Consider the following 20560-nt stretch of genomic DNA (forward strand, 5'->3'; position numbering starts at 1 on the left):
CCCTTTGGATGCTAGAAATCGTAGGGACTTCAATTATCTAAAATGTTTTAATCATTCGGATGGTGCGTATTATGAGTTGAGTTTGCTGTCAAATAATTTAAATCAACAGGTGCTTAGAAACTAAACTACAGCGGTTGGTTGGTTGGTTGGTTTTACCTGCTGCATCTGCCTGTGTTAAATTCTAATCTGTCTGAATTATTTTATCACCATACTCAGAAGTCATAAAGCATCTTCTAACACCATTATGAAAAGTGCTCTATAAAGTTTTATTAATGTCGTCATACTGAAGTTTCACTTTTATTTCAGAGAATGAAAACAATAGGCATTGCAAGCAAAAACTGAGCTGTATGCAAAGCTGCACACACGCAACTGTTGAGCTTTATTAGGGCAGACTCCTAAAACTCCCAGCCCTCATTTCTACTGAAGCTCCACCATCCTGCAGGTTCTTGGGTTTGTCCACGTCAGACCTGACCGCTGTTTGTTGCTTCGAGTCTGTCCCTCAGAGTAGGCTGGTTCGCATGTAGTGACGTCTCCGCTGAGAACTAACTAGGACTGACCGGCTGATCCAGAGGCAGCGGCAGGGTCCGACTGTCCGCCGTCAGCCGAGGCTCCCGGCTGCCTGGTGTCCTCGGGGACAGGCAGCCGGTGAAAGTGCTGCAGGGCCTGAGCCACCTTCTCTGGACCGATGTTGTAAACTGGATGAGTTGGAGCCTACATCAGAGAGCAGAAGGAAAACAAGACGCATGTTATACCACTCTTTCTTTTAAGCATGTTTGCTCCTATTTTTGGCCCAATTTCCCACCCACTTTATCTAATCTGGTGTGAGTGTAACTGTAGTTTCACTAAGTCTGATAGAACAGTTATTACCCCCTCCACTACCCAGGGACAAGTCACTGATTTCTGAGAATGAAACCGGCAGTGAAACGCATTTTAATGTAAACATTTTAAACTATTTTCAAATTAGGGCTGAATGATACGCCAAAAAAAAAAAAATTCATACTCCAATTATTTAGGCAGATATTGTGATTGCGATATGAGTCACAATTTCAGTTTGAATGATCGTTTTTACATTTCAGTTCCACTGAAAATGACGATGACGGTGCTATAACAATGTACACCACTGTTATGACACATTTTACCATCATCAAAAAAACTGCAGTTCCTGTAACTTGGATACTGCACTGGGCCATACTGTGATTTCAATTGTATTTCAATTAAATGTGCAGCCCTATTTCAAATTCATGAAAACAAAAATATAAAATGCTTTTATCATTTATCAACGTTGCTACTGACATTTCTAAGAAACAATATGTAAGACTTGAAGTCTAAAACAACTTATGAGTAACATAACAAAACAAATACTGAACAAAAAGATACAAAAACATGAAAATGTGGACAGAAAATCAAGAACATATGTAAGATTTAAAAAAAAAAAGCTCTTTCACAGCCCTGTGATAAATTCCACCATTGTAAATTCTACTTTTTGTTTTGGTAGTTTGTGGGAGCGGATGAGACGTTACAATAGCATCTATTACAACACCACCACTAAACACAAGCTCAGAAAGTCCCAGAGTTGAATCAACACCTCCTAAAAAACAAACAAAAAAAAAAAACAGAGAACGTAATATTGCTCACAGAGGCAGCATTTGTTGCAGGGCTCATAAACTGGATTGTTTCAAAAGTGCATGTTTTCCTGATAGTTTGTCCACATCCAGTGGCTTTAAAAACTATACATGAAAAGCCATAAACAACGCAGTCTGGATTCTGATCTGTAGCATCATGTCCAGTTGAACACAGAAGTGCTGGTTGCTGTTTTACATTATATGAGCTGGTATGCATATGCATGCATGCACGAGAGGGGCAGACTTACTGTAACGCGCTGTTAGTGCCAGTAATTACAACAGGAAACAGGAAAATGTAACCAACACCACTGCCGGTGCCGTTCACATCTTTAAGTGCAACCACATGTCATTTGTCTTATAGCGACTGCCTGCCTTGTCAACTCCTCCCAATGTCAAACATCGAACGTCGAACCTGGATCAGGAAATAACCCCCCCCCCAGACCACTAAACTGAAAATAAGACACACAAAGAAAAGTGTCTCAGCCTCTTGACTGTTACTGTTAATGCAGTTAAATCATCAGTTAAGTGCATTCTGCACACTGCAAAAATAGCAAACCAATGCACTTGTCATTTCTCCACCATTTATCACACAATGGTGGAGAAATGACAAGTGCAAGTGCACCACAGGGAGAATGAGCAGCTGATGAGAGTTTTTTAAAAGACCTTGAGTTAATTTAATAAAAAAAAAAAGTTCCTTTTCATTTTCAAGGTCCTGTAGATACACATCACTGCTGCACGCTGACTCATCGGAGCTGATCACATCGCGCTGGTTTGGCATTCAGTAAAATTGTAACTATCAGGAGTCTGATTAATGCTGATCTTTTTTGAGCCAATACTGACGCATAAAACAAACATACTGATAATATTTTCGTGTTTTTTTTAGAAGAAACCCATCAATCTGGATATCAGAGTGATGTGACAAAGACCTGTGCTGGGTGCTGGGTCTTTTTACATTTGAAAAATGCCCCTTCTGCAGTCAGCCTGAGTCAGCTGCAACACCTTACATCTGTTTCCAGCTGTTTTCAGGCTCATCTACACGAACTGACTGTGGCTGTGGTTTCATATTTAGCGGCCAGGCAAGAGAGTGGTGTGAAGCTTCTACTCAACCGTGTGTGAAAGTGGTTAAAGAAAACTAAAGAGATGGTTAAACAATGTGACCAAACCTACTGCACACATTTCAGATAAGAAGAAGAATCCCAGTCTAATGGCAACAGTTCCAGGATTAACTTACATTAAAACACTGCAACACTGCTCATCTTCATAGAATTAGCCACATTAAATAACATCCAGGGTAAAATCAGCTACAACCAAAATAAGTCTGCTACACAGAGGTGTCTTATTTTCTTACATCTGCGTGTCTGCTTTATGTTCTGTATTTAGTTAGCCTCCAGTGAACTGACTGGACTCTGCTCTTCAGGAACTGGTTGGACATTATACATCTTCAGCAGTTACCCAGGTCTTGTTTGTGTCTAATGCTGAATTTCTGAATGGATCCACCCTCCCCGTCCCTGCTGCAGCCTCACCAGCCTGTTCTCCTCCCTGCCGAGGACCATCTCATGGTGGAGGTCCATGTTTCCAAAGTGCTGTGCTATGGAGAGGCCGCTCAGGCAGTAACACGTGTGGTAAAAGTCCCTGGATCTGCACACACACAAAGACACAATGCAGGATAGTGACGTAAAAATCAAATGCATAAAACCGCATGAATCACATGTAACAGTGTGTGTTTCAAAGTGTGTGTGTGTGTGTCTCGATGGTGTGGTACTGACTTGCCAGGCTTATCCAGAAGGCCCCCTGTTGGGTTCTGACAGCAGAGGAGGATGTACTCCTGCAAGGCCTGCTGCTCAAACATCCACCGCTGCCGACTCAGCTCCGACTCTCCTGCACAAACACAATTCAAACACAAAACTCTTGACGTCACACATGGAATCATAACACACTGTGTGTATCTAGTGCAGCTCGGAAAAGATTATTTATTACTTAAGAGCTACAGGGAGTTTTTTATGGTCGATTGTGACCAAAATCAGATTATGTTGATGATTTTGTTGCATCTGAGGAGACAAAACTCAGGCCAAGTGAAGCTGTTTGTTAGTGTTTTCTCATGTTTGTGAGTTCAGCTTGATTTGACCCTTCAATGAAAAAAGCAGCAAGAATTTGCTTGGTAATGTGGTTAAAAAGTAGAAAATGCCATAACTGGTCAAAAATACAAAGCTACTCAGTATTTTCTACTTGTAACGCGACAAAAAAAAAAAAAAAAAAAAAAGAACTAATCAACATCATGTCTACCCTCAGTGACAGTACCTTCTTTGAATAAGGCTCTGTGGAGCAGAGGCAGGAGTCCAGCCTGCCAGAAAGAGTAGCAGCCGTCCACCAGTTTGTTACAGCGGCCCTGGAAGCCTCCCTCGAATCGCATCTGCCTGCTGACCACCCACCGCTGAGGAAGACACACGACAGATCCACATTTTACATGATCAAAAAAAACAAACAGAGGACACTGAACTGTGATCCCTCAGTCGCTGTCAGGGTAACCACACCCACCCTGAACCCCGCCAGGGACAGAGACTCCCACAGGACCCAGAGGCAGAGCGGTGCGAAGACGGGGTGAAGGAGCGTGGCGTCTTAACATTTTCAGAAACAGAAGGGAAGGAATTTTGCAGCATTGTTGCCATGGAAACCACTAATTGGTGCACATCCAGTCTTCCCTGCTTGGATCGAGTAATTATGGGATATTGGGTTTAACGCCAGCTGGGGTCTGGTCTGTCTGCAGACAGAGGGAGGACAACGTTTAGTCTATTTAGCCGCTGGAGAAGGAGGATGCAGCGTTTTAGTACGGAGCAGGAGGTGGAGGGCGCTCAGCCTCGCTGGTTGCGATGATGTGGTAATGACACCAGCCTCTGCAGAGTAGACATATGTAGGATAAAGGAAACGCTCTTTATAAATATGCGTCACAAGCTGGTTTTAGTTTCCCCTTGGCCTTCACACATTTAGTGCAGAGTGTAATCGACATCATCGATGCTTCACGCTGCTGCTGCTGCTGAAGTTACTGCAGCCTGGGTTTGATTTGAACAGACAGACGGGTCATTCACTGGCCAGACTGCACTGTGGGAAATATGTTGCTTCCCTTCCTCTTTACTTGACAGGGAATGTGTGAGACAATAGCATCGTTAAAATTAAGCAGCTGGTGTTGATACACACACACACACAATCATATCAGTCAGATCTGAAATTGTCATTTCTAGGTTTTGAACGGTGAGAAACACAGCACGTCTGCACTCACCGCTACACTGCTCACTGTCATTCCTGAAAGTCAAACCTCAGTTGTTAAAAAATACAAGCAGGCGTCATAAATCTGAGAGCTGCCGTCAACACGCCTCTCTTCTCAGTGTCAGTGATGAATTCAGTCTCTCACTCAGACCAAACTGTTTTTCATGCAGTGTGACTCGTCCCACATCACTAGAAGTAAAGAGCAACTACATGAAAGACACTGTGGTTCACGCCCACTCCAACGCTGGGGGCTCAGTTACAATGAACCAGAGATTAGCCTCTGTACAGACACATGTTTTTCTTTTATGAAACAGATGTTTCCAGATGTGTCTATTGATCAGATTAATGAATAAACACACGTTAGGGCGGCAAATATCGATTCATTTTGTTCCCGGATAACCTGCTGATTATTGTTTTGATCGATTTGATCGATTTTTTTGAGCCCGAGCATCTTCAAACTTCTGGTTTTGTCCAACCAACGATACAACATATAAAAATATTCATCTTCTAATGATGATAATTTTTAAACTGCAAGACATCAATTTTGAAAAATGGTTCATTTTCATACTAAGGAATAATTCAGCACTGGTGAACGTGAAAGACTTGACGTTGCTGTATCTGCTGTGAACCAGTGACAGTGCTCTGCAGGTGAGTCCAGCTGCTGTAGATATTCTCAACCTGGTGTCGACTTACAACCTCTGCTGCACCACCGAAGACCACCTCTGCCCCGTCTGGCACCCCACCCAGATTCACTGACACTCAGGTTAAACCACTGAGACACAAATCCATATGCTGGAGGAGGGAGGAGGGAGGGAGGGGAGGGAGGGGAGGGAGGGGGGGGGGGGGGGGGGGGGTCTCAAGGGCTGTTTAAAGGAGGAAACGATTTACAGTACGAGCCTGCTAGCATATGTGTGTGTGTGTGTGTGTGTGTGTGTGTGTGTGTGTGTCTGTGTGTGTGTGCGGAACTACTTTTCTGACCTGTCACATGCAAATGTAACTTTATTACCACACCAAATTTGAATATGTGCTAAAGGATGGTGACAGTGGCTGAGAGAGCGCTGCAGAAGCTTGACATTGACTGCAAACATCGCTACAAGAAAGCAGACTGACTCCGAACAGGAGCTGTGTTTCTCCTTTCAATAAGAGATGTTAAAAAAAAAAAAAAAAAAAAAAGAACGTGCCGCAGGCTGGCCTACTGGTGACACACTATCTCTCTTTTCTTTTCCAGATGACCTTAAGCTTTGTGTCAGCGAGCATCTGCCCCGCTGCAGCGTCTCAAGCGCTCCAGGGCTGCTGCTCTGATCCCTCCCTCCTCTGGAAGCAGGCAAATGACGAGAGAATTTCCCTGTGGGGATTTGACACTATATTCCCAACAGTCACAACACAAGCCCGTGTAGGAAAACTGATGGAAACCATGACCTCCAATATACCAAGAGCCTGGTGGCTACACACGTAAACAAGCAAAATGAAATAATGTCAAGGTACTGCTCAAAGCTCCACGAGACAGGAAATGTGACTGAACACACACTGATGTGGGTGCAGGACTCAAGTCAATCTGAAACAAGCCAAAAGGACCAAAGCTGTCAGCTTCACTTGTGTAATATTTCAGACCAAAATGCCTGCTCACCAGGCGTTACCTCTGGTTTTACTCACTGAAATCTCGCTCCGAGTCATAATGTTTTATTCTCGCTTTTCATTTATGTGTTTTCCGCTCTGTGTTTTTGTGTCATTTTAATTCTTCCTCTTGTTTGATAATCTCGTGAGGGGTTTCTCACCAGCAAGGCTTTGAGATCCAGCATGTGCTCTTTGCCCAGGATGACGAGGGCGGCTGTGCCACAGAAAGTGTAGCCACCGTGGGCCTCCAAACCTGGCACTCCGCTCAGACCACCCTCCCAGTTCTGACACCTGGACTCACACAGAGGAAAGACACACAGTGGATCACTCCCAACACAGATGACGGAGGGAGAAGAGGAGCAAAAAACAGTCTTCAATTCAAAAAAGGCCGTGGTCGGCTTGTTGTACCTGAGGATCCAGGTGGTCGTGTCCTCAAACAGTTTTGGCGTGAGGATGTTTGTGAGCGAGGCCACAGACGCTGCGCAGTACGCACTCCTGTGAAAAGGGAAAAACACAACCATGGTGATGGAGATCAACAGAGAGAGACGCGGCCGAGCAGGAAGTCCGCTCCTCCTACATTTGCACATGATCGTCCGAGGCGCTGTCTTTTTAGACGGCTGCCACACCGAGCAGAAACATCCACTTTGCTTTTTGTGTTCACCTGTCACACTGTCAGGTCTACACGTTTCACTTTCTCTGCTGTCAAGAGGCTGAAAAGCGTTAATCACTGATCGGGAATTAAAGCTGATGCTAATTTATCTTTTTCTTATTAATACAAAAGGTTGAAGAGGGCACAAGCAACAAACCAGCCTGGAATAGTTTATTCCCCCACGTCACTGAGCTCCACTGTCATCCAGAAACTGTTTAAAAGACTCTGTTGTGTTTTGGTGATTTGTTCTGCCTGCTCAGTGACGTCTGTCCAACAAACAACTACACAAAGATAAAAAAAAAAACAGTCACCCCAGAGCTTTCAGAATAAACTACATTCATCATGTTAACTCAATGACTCATTCCTGGTTTTGGTCTCTTCTGGGGATTTCATGGACAACAGCAAACAAATATTCTCCTTTAGAAAAAGGGCAGCATTGCTAGTGAGTCAACACCACCACCTCTGGCAGAGCAGACTTATAATAAGTCCGAAGTCGAAGGACGAAGCTGGTGTTGTGCTGTGTTTTTCTTTCTCTCATGAAGAGACGAAACCAGCGTGTTAGTTTTTCTCTCAAACGTAAATCTTTAAAAAGACGTTACATATAAATAGTTTCATGTTTTTCTGTAGCTTCCTAAGACAGTGGCTGCTAGTTTTTTAGCAAACGTTAGTGAAACAGGAGGAAATAGTGCATTTGCTGGGGACTATTTTCAGCTGTGGATTGATACACATTCAGTGCTCTACTGAGTATTTACAGCAGCAGGATGGTGAATATGGGATGGGGTCAGAAAGATGACATGTTTGAGCAGCTTTTGGCCAGACTGAAGGTCTGTGGCTCAGAAGAATAAGATCCATTCCTTGTTATTAGGATCAATTCATTGTTGGTTTTGGTCTTTTCATTTGTTGACTATAATAAAAAATACAGACTACTGAATACAGTCTTTAATGGAAAGTTGCTGCCAGTGAAAACCGTGTATCTGTGGGATTAGTTTACTTCATTTCACCAGGACATTCCACTCAGTATCAGAACTCCCTCTCAGAGCAACTGTAGGTAAATTAATTATTAACAAACAAACACTAAAACTCTCAGGAGCCTCTCAGGCAAATAAAAGCCTCACAAGTTAAAAGTAAAACAAGGCTGCTTTTCTTAGTTTATAAAAAGTTGGAGATACGTGGTTTTCACAGGGCAGCAACTGATAAGCAAAGAGCTGAATAATATATAATGACAGCAGAATAATAATTGGTTGGCAACAGATAAAAGACGCCTCAGACTGAGGAAGCAACTTTGACTGCTGAGGTTCTTTGTTCAAACAGAAAACGATACCTCAAAGCTGCTTATTAAAAAACCCACTGCCCCACTTAACAGATTCAAAGACACACACACACAGACACACACACACACACACACGCACACGCACACACACACACACAGAGTAACTCAAATGACATAAATCCGCTCTTACGCAAGAGAACTGTGGGTATTTCTCCTCTTTTCTATCAACACCAAGAGGAACAAAAGAGCATAAGAAATGCAGAGGGAAAGAAAAAGAAAAGACAACAGACTTTTTAAAAAATGTCCTGCTTATTTCATGAAGGGACTCAATGTGCAAATGGACAACAATGCACGATAATGACTGACACAAAATGTTTAATACATAACGTCCTGTTTCTGGATGTTTTTTCATCCTCTTGCATCTGTCTGAGTTGTGACAATAAAGCAAATACTAAACTGAAAAGAGGGGAGGGAGTAGAGGCTGGAGGGTGGTGGAGGTAGAGTTATCTTCTGGGTTCTCACCTGACGTCCACCTCGCCTCCAACGTGCATCACAAACGAGCCATCTGGCTGCTTCACTGACCATAGGAAATCTAGCAGCTTCTCCCTGGAGAGAGGGTCAGCAGAGAGAGAGAGAGAGAGAGAGAGAGAGAGAGAGAGAGAGAGAGAGAGAGAGAGAGAGAGAGAGAGAGAGAGAGAGAGAGAGAGAGAGAGAGAGAGAGAGAGAGAGAGAGAGAGAGAGAGAGAGAGAGAGAGAGAGAGAGAGAGAGAGAGAGAGGGGTGACGAGAAATGGTGAGAACAAGAGAAAATTTCATGAAGCACTAATGCAAATCTGTCTGAAACTGCTCCACTTCAATGAAACAGGAATCCAGAGTGGGAACATTAGCAGCAGAGAGAATGAGGAGTAAAAGGTCACGTAAACACTGCCTCTGCATTACAACTGGTTCTAATTAGCTTCTAAATAAAGCTAAATAACATCTTAAAGAGACTTCTCTAATGTTCCCCTACATCTGTAACAAGGTCACATCTATAATGATGTAGAACTGCAGAAAAATATCATTACACTGAAGAGGATGTGAATGCATCAATTAATAAGTGAATTTCAAACACATTTATACAGCTGCTGATTAAAAGCTCAGTAATGTGAATCTGGTTTTCATGATATTTTCAAACATCAATAAAATCATTATATAGTCCAGACTATAAGTATGTGGGCAAATCAACACTAAATTTGATATAAAATAATAGATGTGACATTGAAGTGCCATGTCTCAGCTTTAAATTTGAGTGGGTTTACATCAGTGTAGAAAGATCTGTGTGGGAGCTAGAGTCTCTTTCAGAAACACAGTGACCAAAGTTTAGTTTTTTTTGTTTTTGCAAACTGCAGCCTGGCCTTTCTGTTGTCTGAGGCTTACCAGGGGTTTGCATCTTGTGGTAAAGAAACATGCACGCCTACACCTTGACTTTCTGCTCACAAAAGGCTTTTTCTTCACCATGCAAATGATCTGCACCCATACGCCGACCAGGTCGTTTGTTATTTCACATAAAATTTCCTAGAGTCCCTGTGCGCCTGCTTGTTCAGACTGTACCCAGCTGTTGATTTTGGCAAAGCAATGATCTTTGATGTCTCTCTGATGGATGTTTCCTTTTTTTTTTTTTGATCCTCACTATGATCCTCTTCAGTTGCATGGTCTCCTCTTTACTCCTCGTTCTGACAGACAGCTCCACCTCAATCTTGCAGTTTGGGCTGTATTAAAAGGGGCTTCATCTCCCAAGCAGTTCTATTTATATTGATGTAAAGCTGCTCAAATCAAAGCTGAGACTTGGCACTTTGATGTTGTATGTTATTTTATTTCAAACTGAATGTGCTAAAGAACAAAAAAAAAAAGTGTAGCTGTCAAAATACTTATGGCCTGGACTGTAAATGAAAAAATGTTCCCCTTTTATTCAGACTGCATGAGATCTCAAACACACTGTGATACCTTAAGGCAATTCGATATGTTCAGTGTTGTGTGTATTCCACTATTTATAGTACATGGTGCAACTCTTGGGTTGTATCTCCCCAGTGAAGTCACCATGACAAATTGCTGATCTTGGCATCTGAAGTGATTCAGTTTGAGTCTTACGATCTCAAAAGCCAGAGTAGTGCTGACAACTAAATTCATGCTCTACATCGAAGCTGCTGAGGTGTTTGGCATCAGATAAACAGTACGTGGCCTCTTCGAAAGATGTGGAACTCAGCTTTTTATAGTCTCTTCTATGTATATACCCAATACTTGAGATTAAAGTGTTTAGCACTGTAATCAAAATTTAAACAATGAAACATAAAATATTAAATATACATAGTGCAGCATTAAAACAGACAAAAAAGGAAATAATTTTTTTTTTTTTATCACCACGGTAACAGTTGATAGTGTAGTGTAACACAGTGTGGTACCTGTCTATAACATTATAGGCCTCTTCTGTGCCTATGATACAGAGGGCGTTGACGGCAGCATAGGTGGGTGCTAGGTGGGCGTGCTGTCCTGGTCCCCCAGCAAAGCCCCCTGTCGGGCTCTGACAACGAGCCAGGAACTGACACACACTGCAGAGACGAGAGCAGAAGTTTAGTTACCTCACCAGCACTAATTATGTAAGCCAGACCAATGATTTGATGGGTTGACAATGTAAACAAACATGAGTATGCATTTTTTTCGGGGGGGTTGTATATAGTGGAAAAAGTAAAAAGTCTGTGGGAGAAGTTTTAATTGTGCAACATGAAACCTGGTGCTCAGGATAACGTCTGGTTCGTTCTCCATGACGACACTATTCTAAAAAGCGAGGAGATTTACATCAAATGCAGGACAGCAACTTCAAAAATGTCTTTTAAAAAATTAATGATGTCAAATAAGATTCTGTTCCATGCTGACATGACAAATCACATCGTTTCTACAGATTCTCAGCTGCACATCTCCTGTTCTACCACATCCCAAAGGTTGTTCTACTGGATCAGATCTGGTGACTGGGGAGGCAGCCGAAGTTCACTGAACCCATCGTCATGTTCCTGAAACCAGTTTGAAACGTTTTCTTTGTGACATGGAGCATTATCAAGCTGGAAGCAGCCATTAGAAGAAGTGAACTGTGGCCATAAAGAAAACATTCCCCGCACCATCACACCACCAGACAGGTTGGATCCATGGATCCATTGGCGCCAAATTCCGAACCGACCATCTGCAGCCTCAGCAGAAATCCAGATTCATCAGACCAGACTACATTTTTCAGTCTCCATCTGTCCAGTCTTGGTGGGCCTCTTTCCACCGCGGCCTCAGATTTTGGTTCTTGACTGACAGGAGTGGAACCTGACGTGGTCTTCTGCTGTTGTAGCTCCACCTCAAGGTTCAATGTGTTGTTCATTCTGAGACGTTTTTCTGCTCACCACAGTTGTAAAGAGTGGTTATCTGAGTTACCGTAGTCTTTCTGTCAGCTCCCACCAGTCTGACTATTCTCCTCTGACCTTCCCCATCAAAGAGACAGTTTCCTTCCACAGACCCACTGCTCTCTGGATGATTCCTGTTTTTCCCACCAACAATCTGATGTTTGATGTGAACATTAACTGAAGCTTCTGACCCGGTTTCTGAGTGATTTCATGCATCACACCGCTGCCACATGATTGGCTGATTGGATAACTGCATGAATAAACAGGTATTCTTAATAAAGTGTTATGTGAGTGCGTATTGATGGTATGTGATTGGCCCACCGAGTTCTGAGTTGGTTTCAGATCCTGCACATTTTGATACTACGTTATTTTCAATGTAGATTTAAAAGTGTGGTCACAGATACGAAATATTCAATGACCCACAATGAAGCTGCTCAGTGTTTAGCAGAGGTTGGACTGGACAGATCCCTCATGTGAATGTGTCCAACTGTGCATGAAGTCTGACAAAGACCATGCATTTTCAATTAACTTTATCTGCAAATTCAGAAACAAACGCACAATGAAACACATTTCTTTCATTAACAGTACTTGGACACTTTTCTCACACACAAACAACACTGTCTCAGTGCATCAGCTCATCAGAGCTCTGGTTCTGAATCTCGGGCCTGCAGAGCCACAGCAGACTGTGAAACGAGCACCGCCGGGTCCGTTCCCTCCAGCTGACGTGGCTTGAGCGCGGACCATCAAAACCACAGCTTCCTTTCTTTCCAGCCTCCGTGCACCAAGCTGCTTCTCTCACAAATGTCCTCTTCATCCTCCGCCATGGAGAGAAATCACAAAGCTGCGAGCATGCCTCTGGCCAACTGAGTTGTAAGGGAAACCTACAGTAACTTTGGCCAACCGGTCCGGTGCCAATACTGACCTGAGAACAGTGTACATTTCATGGGACAGAGAAAGCAATCTGTTGTAGGTTGCATTGTTATAAAACCCTGAACAGGGCCTGTGTGTTTGTGTTTGTGTGTGTGTGTGTGTGTGCGAGCACGAGTGCGTCACAGTGGCGCTGGGCAGTGCCAGCCGGTGTGTTGGCTCGCCTCACAGTAATAATGAGAGTGTGCGTTGGCAGCCCGGCATCACCGCTCGCTACAGGGTCTGCAGAGTGTTACTTTCAACTGGCAATAATTTAATCAAGTGACATTTCGGTGGCAATAACAGCAACACTGTTTGACGTCATGGCTGCATGACATCTCTGAAATAACACACCTGCTTATTCTGCTCAATGCTGTCATTACTGTTGTTAATCACAACTATCAGTCATTGTCGATGGAGGAAAAATGTTAATTTCACAGCTTCTTACATGTGAGTGTTCAGTTACAGAAGAAAATTAAGATTAATCGCTGTAGTTAATCATGGAAACTACAAGAGGAAGAATTAAACAGTACAAACAGGTCGAGATGCCTGCCTGTCGAGATGAGTGAGAAGGATTTTCAATGGTGACAGGTGACATGAATCTGTTTGTCTGCACTGATACCGTTTCGGTTTTAACAGACCACTGTTAAATTTCATATTACGTGTTTTATGTCTATCTTTAGGATCATGCTGTAAATAAATGTCATCACTTATACAGCACTGTGCAAAGCTTTTAGCCTCTTTAGATGTTTAGATTCTCATCCATCATGCAGCACCGTCAGGAAGAAATCAGATTGGTTCCCGAGTCTTTCTGCAGCAGGACAATGAGCCCCAATATGAGGCCGGAGTCATAGAGAACATATCCACATCTACATCTCAACACCATGAAGTCAGTAAGAGATTCTATGAAGAGATAGAAGACACTGAGACACTAAACCCACAGAACAACTGTGGCAGCTTCTCCAGGAAGCTGGTGCTGTTTTAAAAGGCAAAGAGCGGTCACACAATCACACAAGTGTTGATTTGAATTAGGTTTTAACTGTTGTATGAAGCTCAGAGATGGATATAAAACCATTCATCGCGTTATTTTTGAAGGCATCCTCACTTTATATTAAGTGCCTAAACTCTTCCACAGGTACTGGTGTGTCCACGTGGGGGTGGGCATTAGGATTATATCAGCAGCAACTACCACTCCTATCGTTGGCAGTTTAAGTGTAGCTGCTGCTGTTCATTTTGTAGCATTTTAGTCATTAGGAAAAGTATGCAATGGTAATAAATTATATATATATTTTAAAAAAAAGTATTTGGCAATGCACAGGCTTTATTTGGCTCTATTTCTGCCCCTTGGTAGCAGTGCAGTTGTAGAGTATGAATCTGTGTGTGTGACTCACTCGGAGGCGACAGCAGAGGGAATGGGCTCCTCGAGTAGCTCCAGACTGTGAAGAATCCAGAAGCAAAGCCACGGTCTGCTAGCATCCAGACACTACTTGCACAGGGACACACACACACACACAGACATCACATGATCAGATGGGCATCAGATGACCAATTATAGCAATAAATGAGATGGGGAGATCAGTCAGTCAGAGGCGGAGACGAGGGAAAACAATTCTGCCAGACACACAGAGGAGAGAGGCCCAGGAGGAAGACGAAAGAGCCGAGGCACATGGGAAAATATCACACCACTCATTTTCAACGGTTGGTAAATATGTGATCAGGTTTCATGCTTATGACACAAACAATACACTGTTGTGTTCTGTGCTGTTTTTATTACATAATATCATGACTCTGCTTCTAATTCCCACTGCTGTAATGTTCAGTTGAACGTATAAATGCACACTGTCTCAGCACTGCCAACACACTGGCTGTCAGTCTGTGTTTCAGTCAAATCAGTCCGATACTGAGCTGGAGGTGGGGAGAGCAACAAATTCTTTCCTCTCTCTCTCTCTTCTCTGGTGAGAGAATAGTTCACAAACACTTACACACACACACACACACACACACACAAAAAAAACAAAACTGAAATGACCTTCCCAAGAGTAGGCAAGCCCAATTTTTGAAAAGTGAATACAATGGTGCTTCTACTTAAAGCAGAGAGAGCCGATCCAGTGTTACTGTCCCTCAGGTCAGCACAGGTTATTACTGACACACTGGAGCTGTATGTGCCAGCAGAGTTACCCAACATGTCCCTGACAGATGTTTGACCATGTGTTCTTTGCTTGCTTGGATTGCGAGATACTATACCTCATAGGTGTCTGATAAATGACGTAAGCCCTTCTTGAGATATTGGTAGTGATGTTCCCGCAACAACGTTGGCCTGAGGAGCAAAAACAGACACAGAGAGATCGATCACAAACACGCAGCAGGTGGACTGTGACAGAAAACGCCCACAGAGAGAGACAGCTGCAAGAAGACTCTCCCCTCACTCCCCTTGTAGATATGACAGACAGTAGGTACCACAGAGGTGCGCTGGTTTTTGCTGTTTTGAATATTACATGTCATAACAAGACAAGCAAGTCATAATGCTCAAGGAAGTATAAAATAAAAACTGGTTTTATGTTTCAAACAAACTGTCCACTCACCTGTAATCAAGTCATTTAATAAGGCTCTTTATTTTCAGTTTTTATTTTCATGAAATAAACTTGAGTCGGTATAGATTTTCTTTCACTAAACACGGTAAGTACAAAGTTACACAGTTTCACAGTTTATTTTACTCCACTCTGCTATAACCTATTCAATGTCTCCTTTTCATTTTCTGCTGAATTTTTTATTCACTTCCAACTAGGAGAATATTCAGCGGCGTCCTCATTATGAGCATTAAAGAAACAGAAACAGGAAGTCCAGGTGAACAAAAAGATGATGTAATTATATCATTGTTTTTGTGTGTATTTATTGTTGCGTTTGTATAATGGCTCATCTGGGAGTCAGCACTGCAAAGGAGCTTAATGCTGTTTTATGTGGCACCGGTCCATGTTATACACTTATCCCTGTAAAAATATACATTAAAATAAAATGTGATGATACTCCTTTAACTCCAGGGGTGAAGTTAGGTGTCACAGCGACAAAAGATATAAACACAAAAATGAAATAAGAATTAGAGGAACCACATTATAAATAAAAAGTTGAACTCATCTAAAGCTTTATGCAGAAAGAAAGTCTGAGTGTAGTGTACGGAGAAAAACACTACGAAAGCAACACTCAATACTCAATACATTCCTGAGCAAAGGGACACACACTCTTCCCTTCCATCATTTTAATGTCACTGTGTGTGTGTTAGCTCCACAGGAACGCCAGCGCAACTTTAATCTGCATCTGTAGCTCTTTCCACAGACAAGTGTGTGTGTGTGTGTCAGTGAGTCAAAGACAGCTGACAGACCCTCCCTCACCCCCTCCCCAACCACCCACCCACCCAGGCCCTATTTGCTGCCTGCTCTTTTCACGCAGCGCTCGCTACGATGGTCGTAATTACACTCTACCTACACAGGGTTAGTCACAGATCGCTGGCCGCAGCAGCAATTCAGAAACACAACAACAATCAGAGGGGAGCGCGGGAGCCAGCGCTAAGCAGCTAAAAGCCGGTCCGCCCACCACAGTTATGCGCATCAGATGAGGATTCAACTCGGCTGTTTAAATGCTGAGGGCAGACGGGGCCGCAGATGAGTTGGCAAGTAAATCAAACCCATAATCTCCGTCTCAAGTCGAGTAGAACAAACATCTGAAAGGGAAATGAGAACAAACACTCGGATGTTTGAGGGTTAAGAATACAAAACACTGATATCTTCCCACTTCTACTCCTGTTAATCATCTGCACTGCCAGATTCAAAAACTTGTGACTTTTGTATATAGTGCAACGTGAGGTCATGTTGTCTGTATTTTTGTATTGGCTTTCTCAGCCCAAGGGGAAATTTACAGTCTATAAGCACACTCAAATCACATAAGGTCTTATTCTAAAATCCTTCAGGGTCAATATCTTTAAAGGTGAAAAGAAAACAGTTCAACTAAAAGTAAGTTTAAGCTTAAACTATATTCCTGGCAGTGTGAAAATGTCTTCATGTAGGACGTTCACAGAAAATACATCAATGTGATTTCTTAGATTCTGGTCAAACATCTCTCATGGGAGTTTGGACGAGGTTTGAATTCTGACCTCAGCATTTATAAAAATCCTGGCTGCTGCCACAGAAATGTTCTTCTTGCATTTTTATTGATAGCAACAGTGAACGTGTTTTAAGTGCTTGCACTTTCTAAAACATTGGTGAATTCTCTATTCTCTTTCCCTTTCTCTTTTCCCACTTAGCACCACTGTCAAAGAACTGAGAAAAAGTTTTAGTGGGTATGTCGACAAAGCTTAAGCTGTTTTGCACCAGTTTTAGTTTTTGACCACATTTGATTGACAGATATGATTGGAAAAATATGCATCTTTGTATCAACTTAAAAAAAAAAAAAAAACACAGATTGGTATGTTTCTGATTAAACTGCTAAAATTATGTAAGAAGAAGCGAAAACAAACAGCCTGGATTCTTTCATGACTGTGATTAACTTCGACACCTCATCTCATTTTAACTAACCAGACACTGAGAGCTTTAACCTTTACCTCGATCTGTTCAACATGTGTTTTGACCTAAAGACCAGGCCGACCCACAGAAAACAAATCCTCACTACTAAAAACACATGACTTCTGCTGATTAACTCTGTTAATTTTCTCATTGCACCATGCAGTGAATAAACATTTTCCCACTGGCTGCACCGTGCTGGTGACATTCATGTCCAAGCAGTTGTCATAGAAATGGGATGAGTCACCCCATTAAAAGAGGACTGATGACAGCTGATAGCAGGAGCAAAGCATGTGGGCTGATCAGTGCATCATTTAGATAATAGCCATCATACGTCTCCCTGCAGCCATGTCTACTGGAAAACAGCAGGTGTTTGTGATAAAGGAAAAAAAAAAAAAAAACACACACCCACAGCCAATCAGCAGCGTCCTTGGAAATGTTTGATAATAGCTGTTCATTATGAGAAACCTGTGAACAGATGATTACTATGGATTCACACTGTCTGACCAATTTATCACCTTTTGGGTTTGAGAATAGGTGTTTTCTGTACTTAATGTTATACACTGCATCATATAAAGGCTTTTTTGATGTACTCAATTCAGCTCAGACCACTTTTCTGTCCTGATTTCACATAACTATTGAACTAATATCTAACCCAACAGAGTCACATGTCTGAAGCAAATGCAAAAGTTTTCTACACATAAACAGGGCAGCTCCACCTCTCTTAAGGAGAAAGCTTAACAACGTTTAGTGAAAATAATAAATCGTTCCTGTTTAATGGCTAGTCCTTGAAAAATGCAATATTAAATTAATTTATAATTATTATTTAGAATATAAAACTAGCTTATGTTAGTCCTCTAAAGAATAACAATGGTGTAATTTATAGCCAGTTTACTGCAATTTACATTTTGTTGTCTTTTGACAGCTGCAATTAAAAGACTGGGACGTGACAACAATGTTTTTCTGAAGGAGAATTTCCAAGGGGGGATCTTCTTGTTAGATGTGCATGAATGATGATAACCACTAAGCAGCACCTAACATTGTCACAAACTCAGAAGTAAAAACAACTTAGACCTAATGGAACAGCACGACAGAAATTCAGGTTAAAAAAAAAAAGTCTCCGCTATGATCGTGTAGCTTTGGCACTTTTTCTTGTTACAGCATGAAGCATGAATTTCAGAGAATCCTCTGTGTAAAGACCACATGAATCATGGGGGGAAAAAAAGCACTGTCGATGAAAAACTCAAGAGAAAACTCTCCATCCTCAATCACTATCTGTGCTTCTGTTTGATGGAGCTCCCTATTTGGTAAACTGCTCATGAGCGGCAGCAGCACAGATTTTCTGCAGCATGTTGACACTGTGAATACTCACTGTGGTAAGCTGTGTATTTGCTTGTAAACACTTATGACTTCTTCAATGCTGCATTCCACTTTTTTCTATAAAAAAAAAAAAAAAAAAAAGATTAGGCAGGAAAGAGTAGAGTGTAAACAGTCATTATAATAAAATCAGCTTGTCAACAGCCAGTCATTATTAGCCAAAAGCAGAGCAGAAGCACGATTAGTTCATAAATTGGAGCAACAGACTTAGAAACACAAAGACTGCACTGCAGTATTTGGACAGTTTCATATTTTAATAAGATATATATGAACCTGACAAGTTATATTTTGACTTAATTCTGATTTTGCCACAAAAATAAACAATAAATAACAAAAGAACACTAAACAATTAGTGACAGTAATTTTCAGGTAAACATGCCAAAAATATGGTGGTTTAATCTTTACAAATGTGTGGATTTAAGGCTTTTATTTGTCCTACATCACCGCAACCAGAATGACTTGGGTCTTGGACTGTTTGACAAAACAAGACATCTCAAGACATCTCTTCTCCAGATCTGGCAAATTTTATTATTTTTGAAGCCCGGGAATGAAAATAATAATCATCAATATAATTTTTGAACCTGGTCCTGGTGAAACTTATTTTATTGTGTCTCCCACCCTTGCTGCGTCCTACCTTACTAGGTTAGTTCAAACTTAATCCAATTACAGTTCAATGCTAGCTGGCTAAAAGCTCTCGCTTGCTGGCTAAAGCACGGCGAGCTACTGACCACGAAGGATCGTTTTACCGATCTACGGATTAATTCGTGGGTAAAATAACTAGATTAAAAAAAAAAATAAGTGTGTGACAGCCGATGCTCTGTCACACTTTTCCATCCACAACGGAAAAGTCAATTCTAGCAACTTTAGCATTAGCCACATTAGCTAACAAAGCTCACCTGCTCCACCGAAGTCACCGTCTCCACCCCGTCATCCACGAACTTCTCCACGGAGTGGCCCTCACTGAAGCACCGCAGGGGCGTCGGTACACCGTCCATGGTGATGCTAGAGCCCCGTTATCTGTGGTGAAGCTGCAGCTGAGGTGGTGCTGGTAGTTTGTTTTGGTAGTTCGCTCACTTTCTCTGGACTCCGCTCACTTCCTGCCGAGGATGGAGTGGGCGGAAACTGTGCGCGCTCCCGCTACGGCGTCTCCAAGGGAACAAACCTCTGTCACTCAGTGTGGTGCGAAAAACGGCGCGCGCGCACACACACACACACACACACACACACACACACACACACACACACACACACACACACACACAGAGCCTTTTGTAAAAGTGTTAAAATATAAATTTCAATTCCACATAACGAGCGTGTGTATGCGCTACGGTCTATTTACATTAAGTTTGATTTCCCTGCTCTCTCATTGGTGTTTGGATGTTGACGTCGAAAGATGCAACCGCGCGTGTTGTGTCAAGTCAAGTCAGACACACACGAGCAGAGAAAGTGCCGAGCATGGTGCCTTGTGCCCTTCAAAATAAACACTCAACCTTCACCACAACAAAACCCTAACCCTAAAAACTCTCGTTCAGTACAGATGCATAGATTCAGTACAGTATGAAGTTTGTAATGATGAATATCAAATTCACAGTTTGGAACAAAGATTTGTCTCATGGCCCCTCTACAAAACAGTTAAAACTCCCTGATAAGTTTGCATGTAATCAAATTACCAGAAACAAAAGTTGTTACGCAATATGCCTTAGGCTATACATTATTATAAAGTTAGAATAACCCATAAAGCACAACCTGCACCATTACCATGCTATGAGGCCTCATCTTGTAGGGGTCCATGGGTAAAATTCTAGTTTAAAGGCGTTTACTATTTCAGTATACAGTGTGCTCGCAATGTGCATTTAACAAAATGAAATGATGCTTCATACTACTCTTCATGCTATG

At 42.2% G+C, this 20560-nt stretch overlaps 1 protein-coding gene across 1 annotated transcript; it reads right to left on the minus strand.

Annotated features, from left to right (window-relative positions):
* Window positions 1-252: 252 nt before the first annotated feature.
* On the minus strand, window positions 253-19790 carry fntb (farnesyltransferase, CAAX box, subunit beta). Its single transcript, XM_071467210.1, has 12 exons — window positions 19561-19790; window positions 18660-18724; window positions 14982-15054; window positions 14129-14220; window positions 10854-11000; window positions 8939-9022; window positions 6906-6992; window positions 6659-6788; window positions 3921-4053; window positions 3389-3500; window positions 3146-3260; window positions 253-711 (listed from the first exon to the last, which is right to left on the minus strand). The coding sequence occupies exons 1-12, from the start codon at window positions 19657-19659 to the stop codon at window positions 547-549; spliced, it is 1302 nt and encodes a 433-aa protein (XP_071323311.1). The 5' UTR covers window positions 19660-19790; the 3' UTR covers window positions 253-546.
* Window positions 19791-20560: the final 770 nt, after the last annotated feature.

The sequence above is a fragment of the Trachinotus anak genome, unplaced genomic scaffold (genome assembly GCF_046630095.1).
Source record: "Trachinotus anak isolate AG129_WGS33_773 ecotype Australia unplaced genomic scaffold, CSIRO_AGI_Tana_v1 ptg000031l, whole genome shotgun sequence".
Classification (NCBI taxonomy): Eukaryota; Metazoa; Chordata; class Actinopteri; order Carangiformes; family Carangidae; genus Trachinotus; species Trachinotus anak.

What these genes read in the sequence shown, in the direction of transcription:
- fntb (XM_071467210.1), bottom strand. Translation starts at nt 19,659, where the DNA reads ATGGACGGTGTACCGACGCCCCTGCGGTGCTTCAGTGAGGGCCACTCC. An exon ending in CGGTGACTTCGGTGGAGCAG is followed by an intron (nt 18,725 to 19,560) that starts GTGAGCTTTGTT and finishes TTTTTTTTATAG; the next exon opens with AAAAAAGTGGAATGCAGCAT. An exon ending in TGGATCTCAAAGCCTTGCTG is followed by an intron (nt 4,054 to 6,658) that starts GTGAGAAACCCC and finishes TGTCTTCCTCAG; the next exon opens with CGGTGGGTGGTCAGCAGGCA.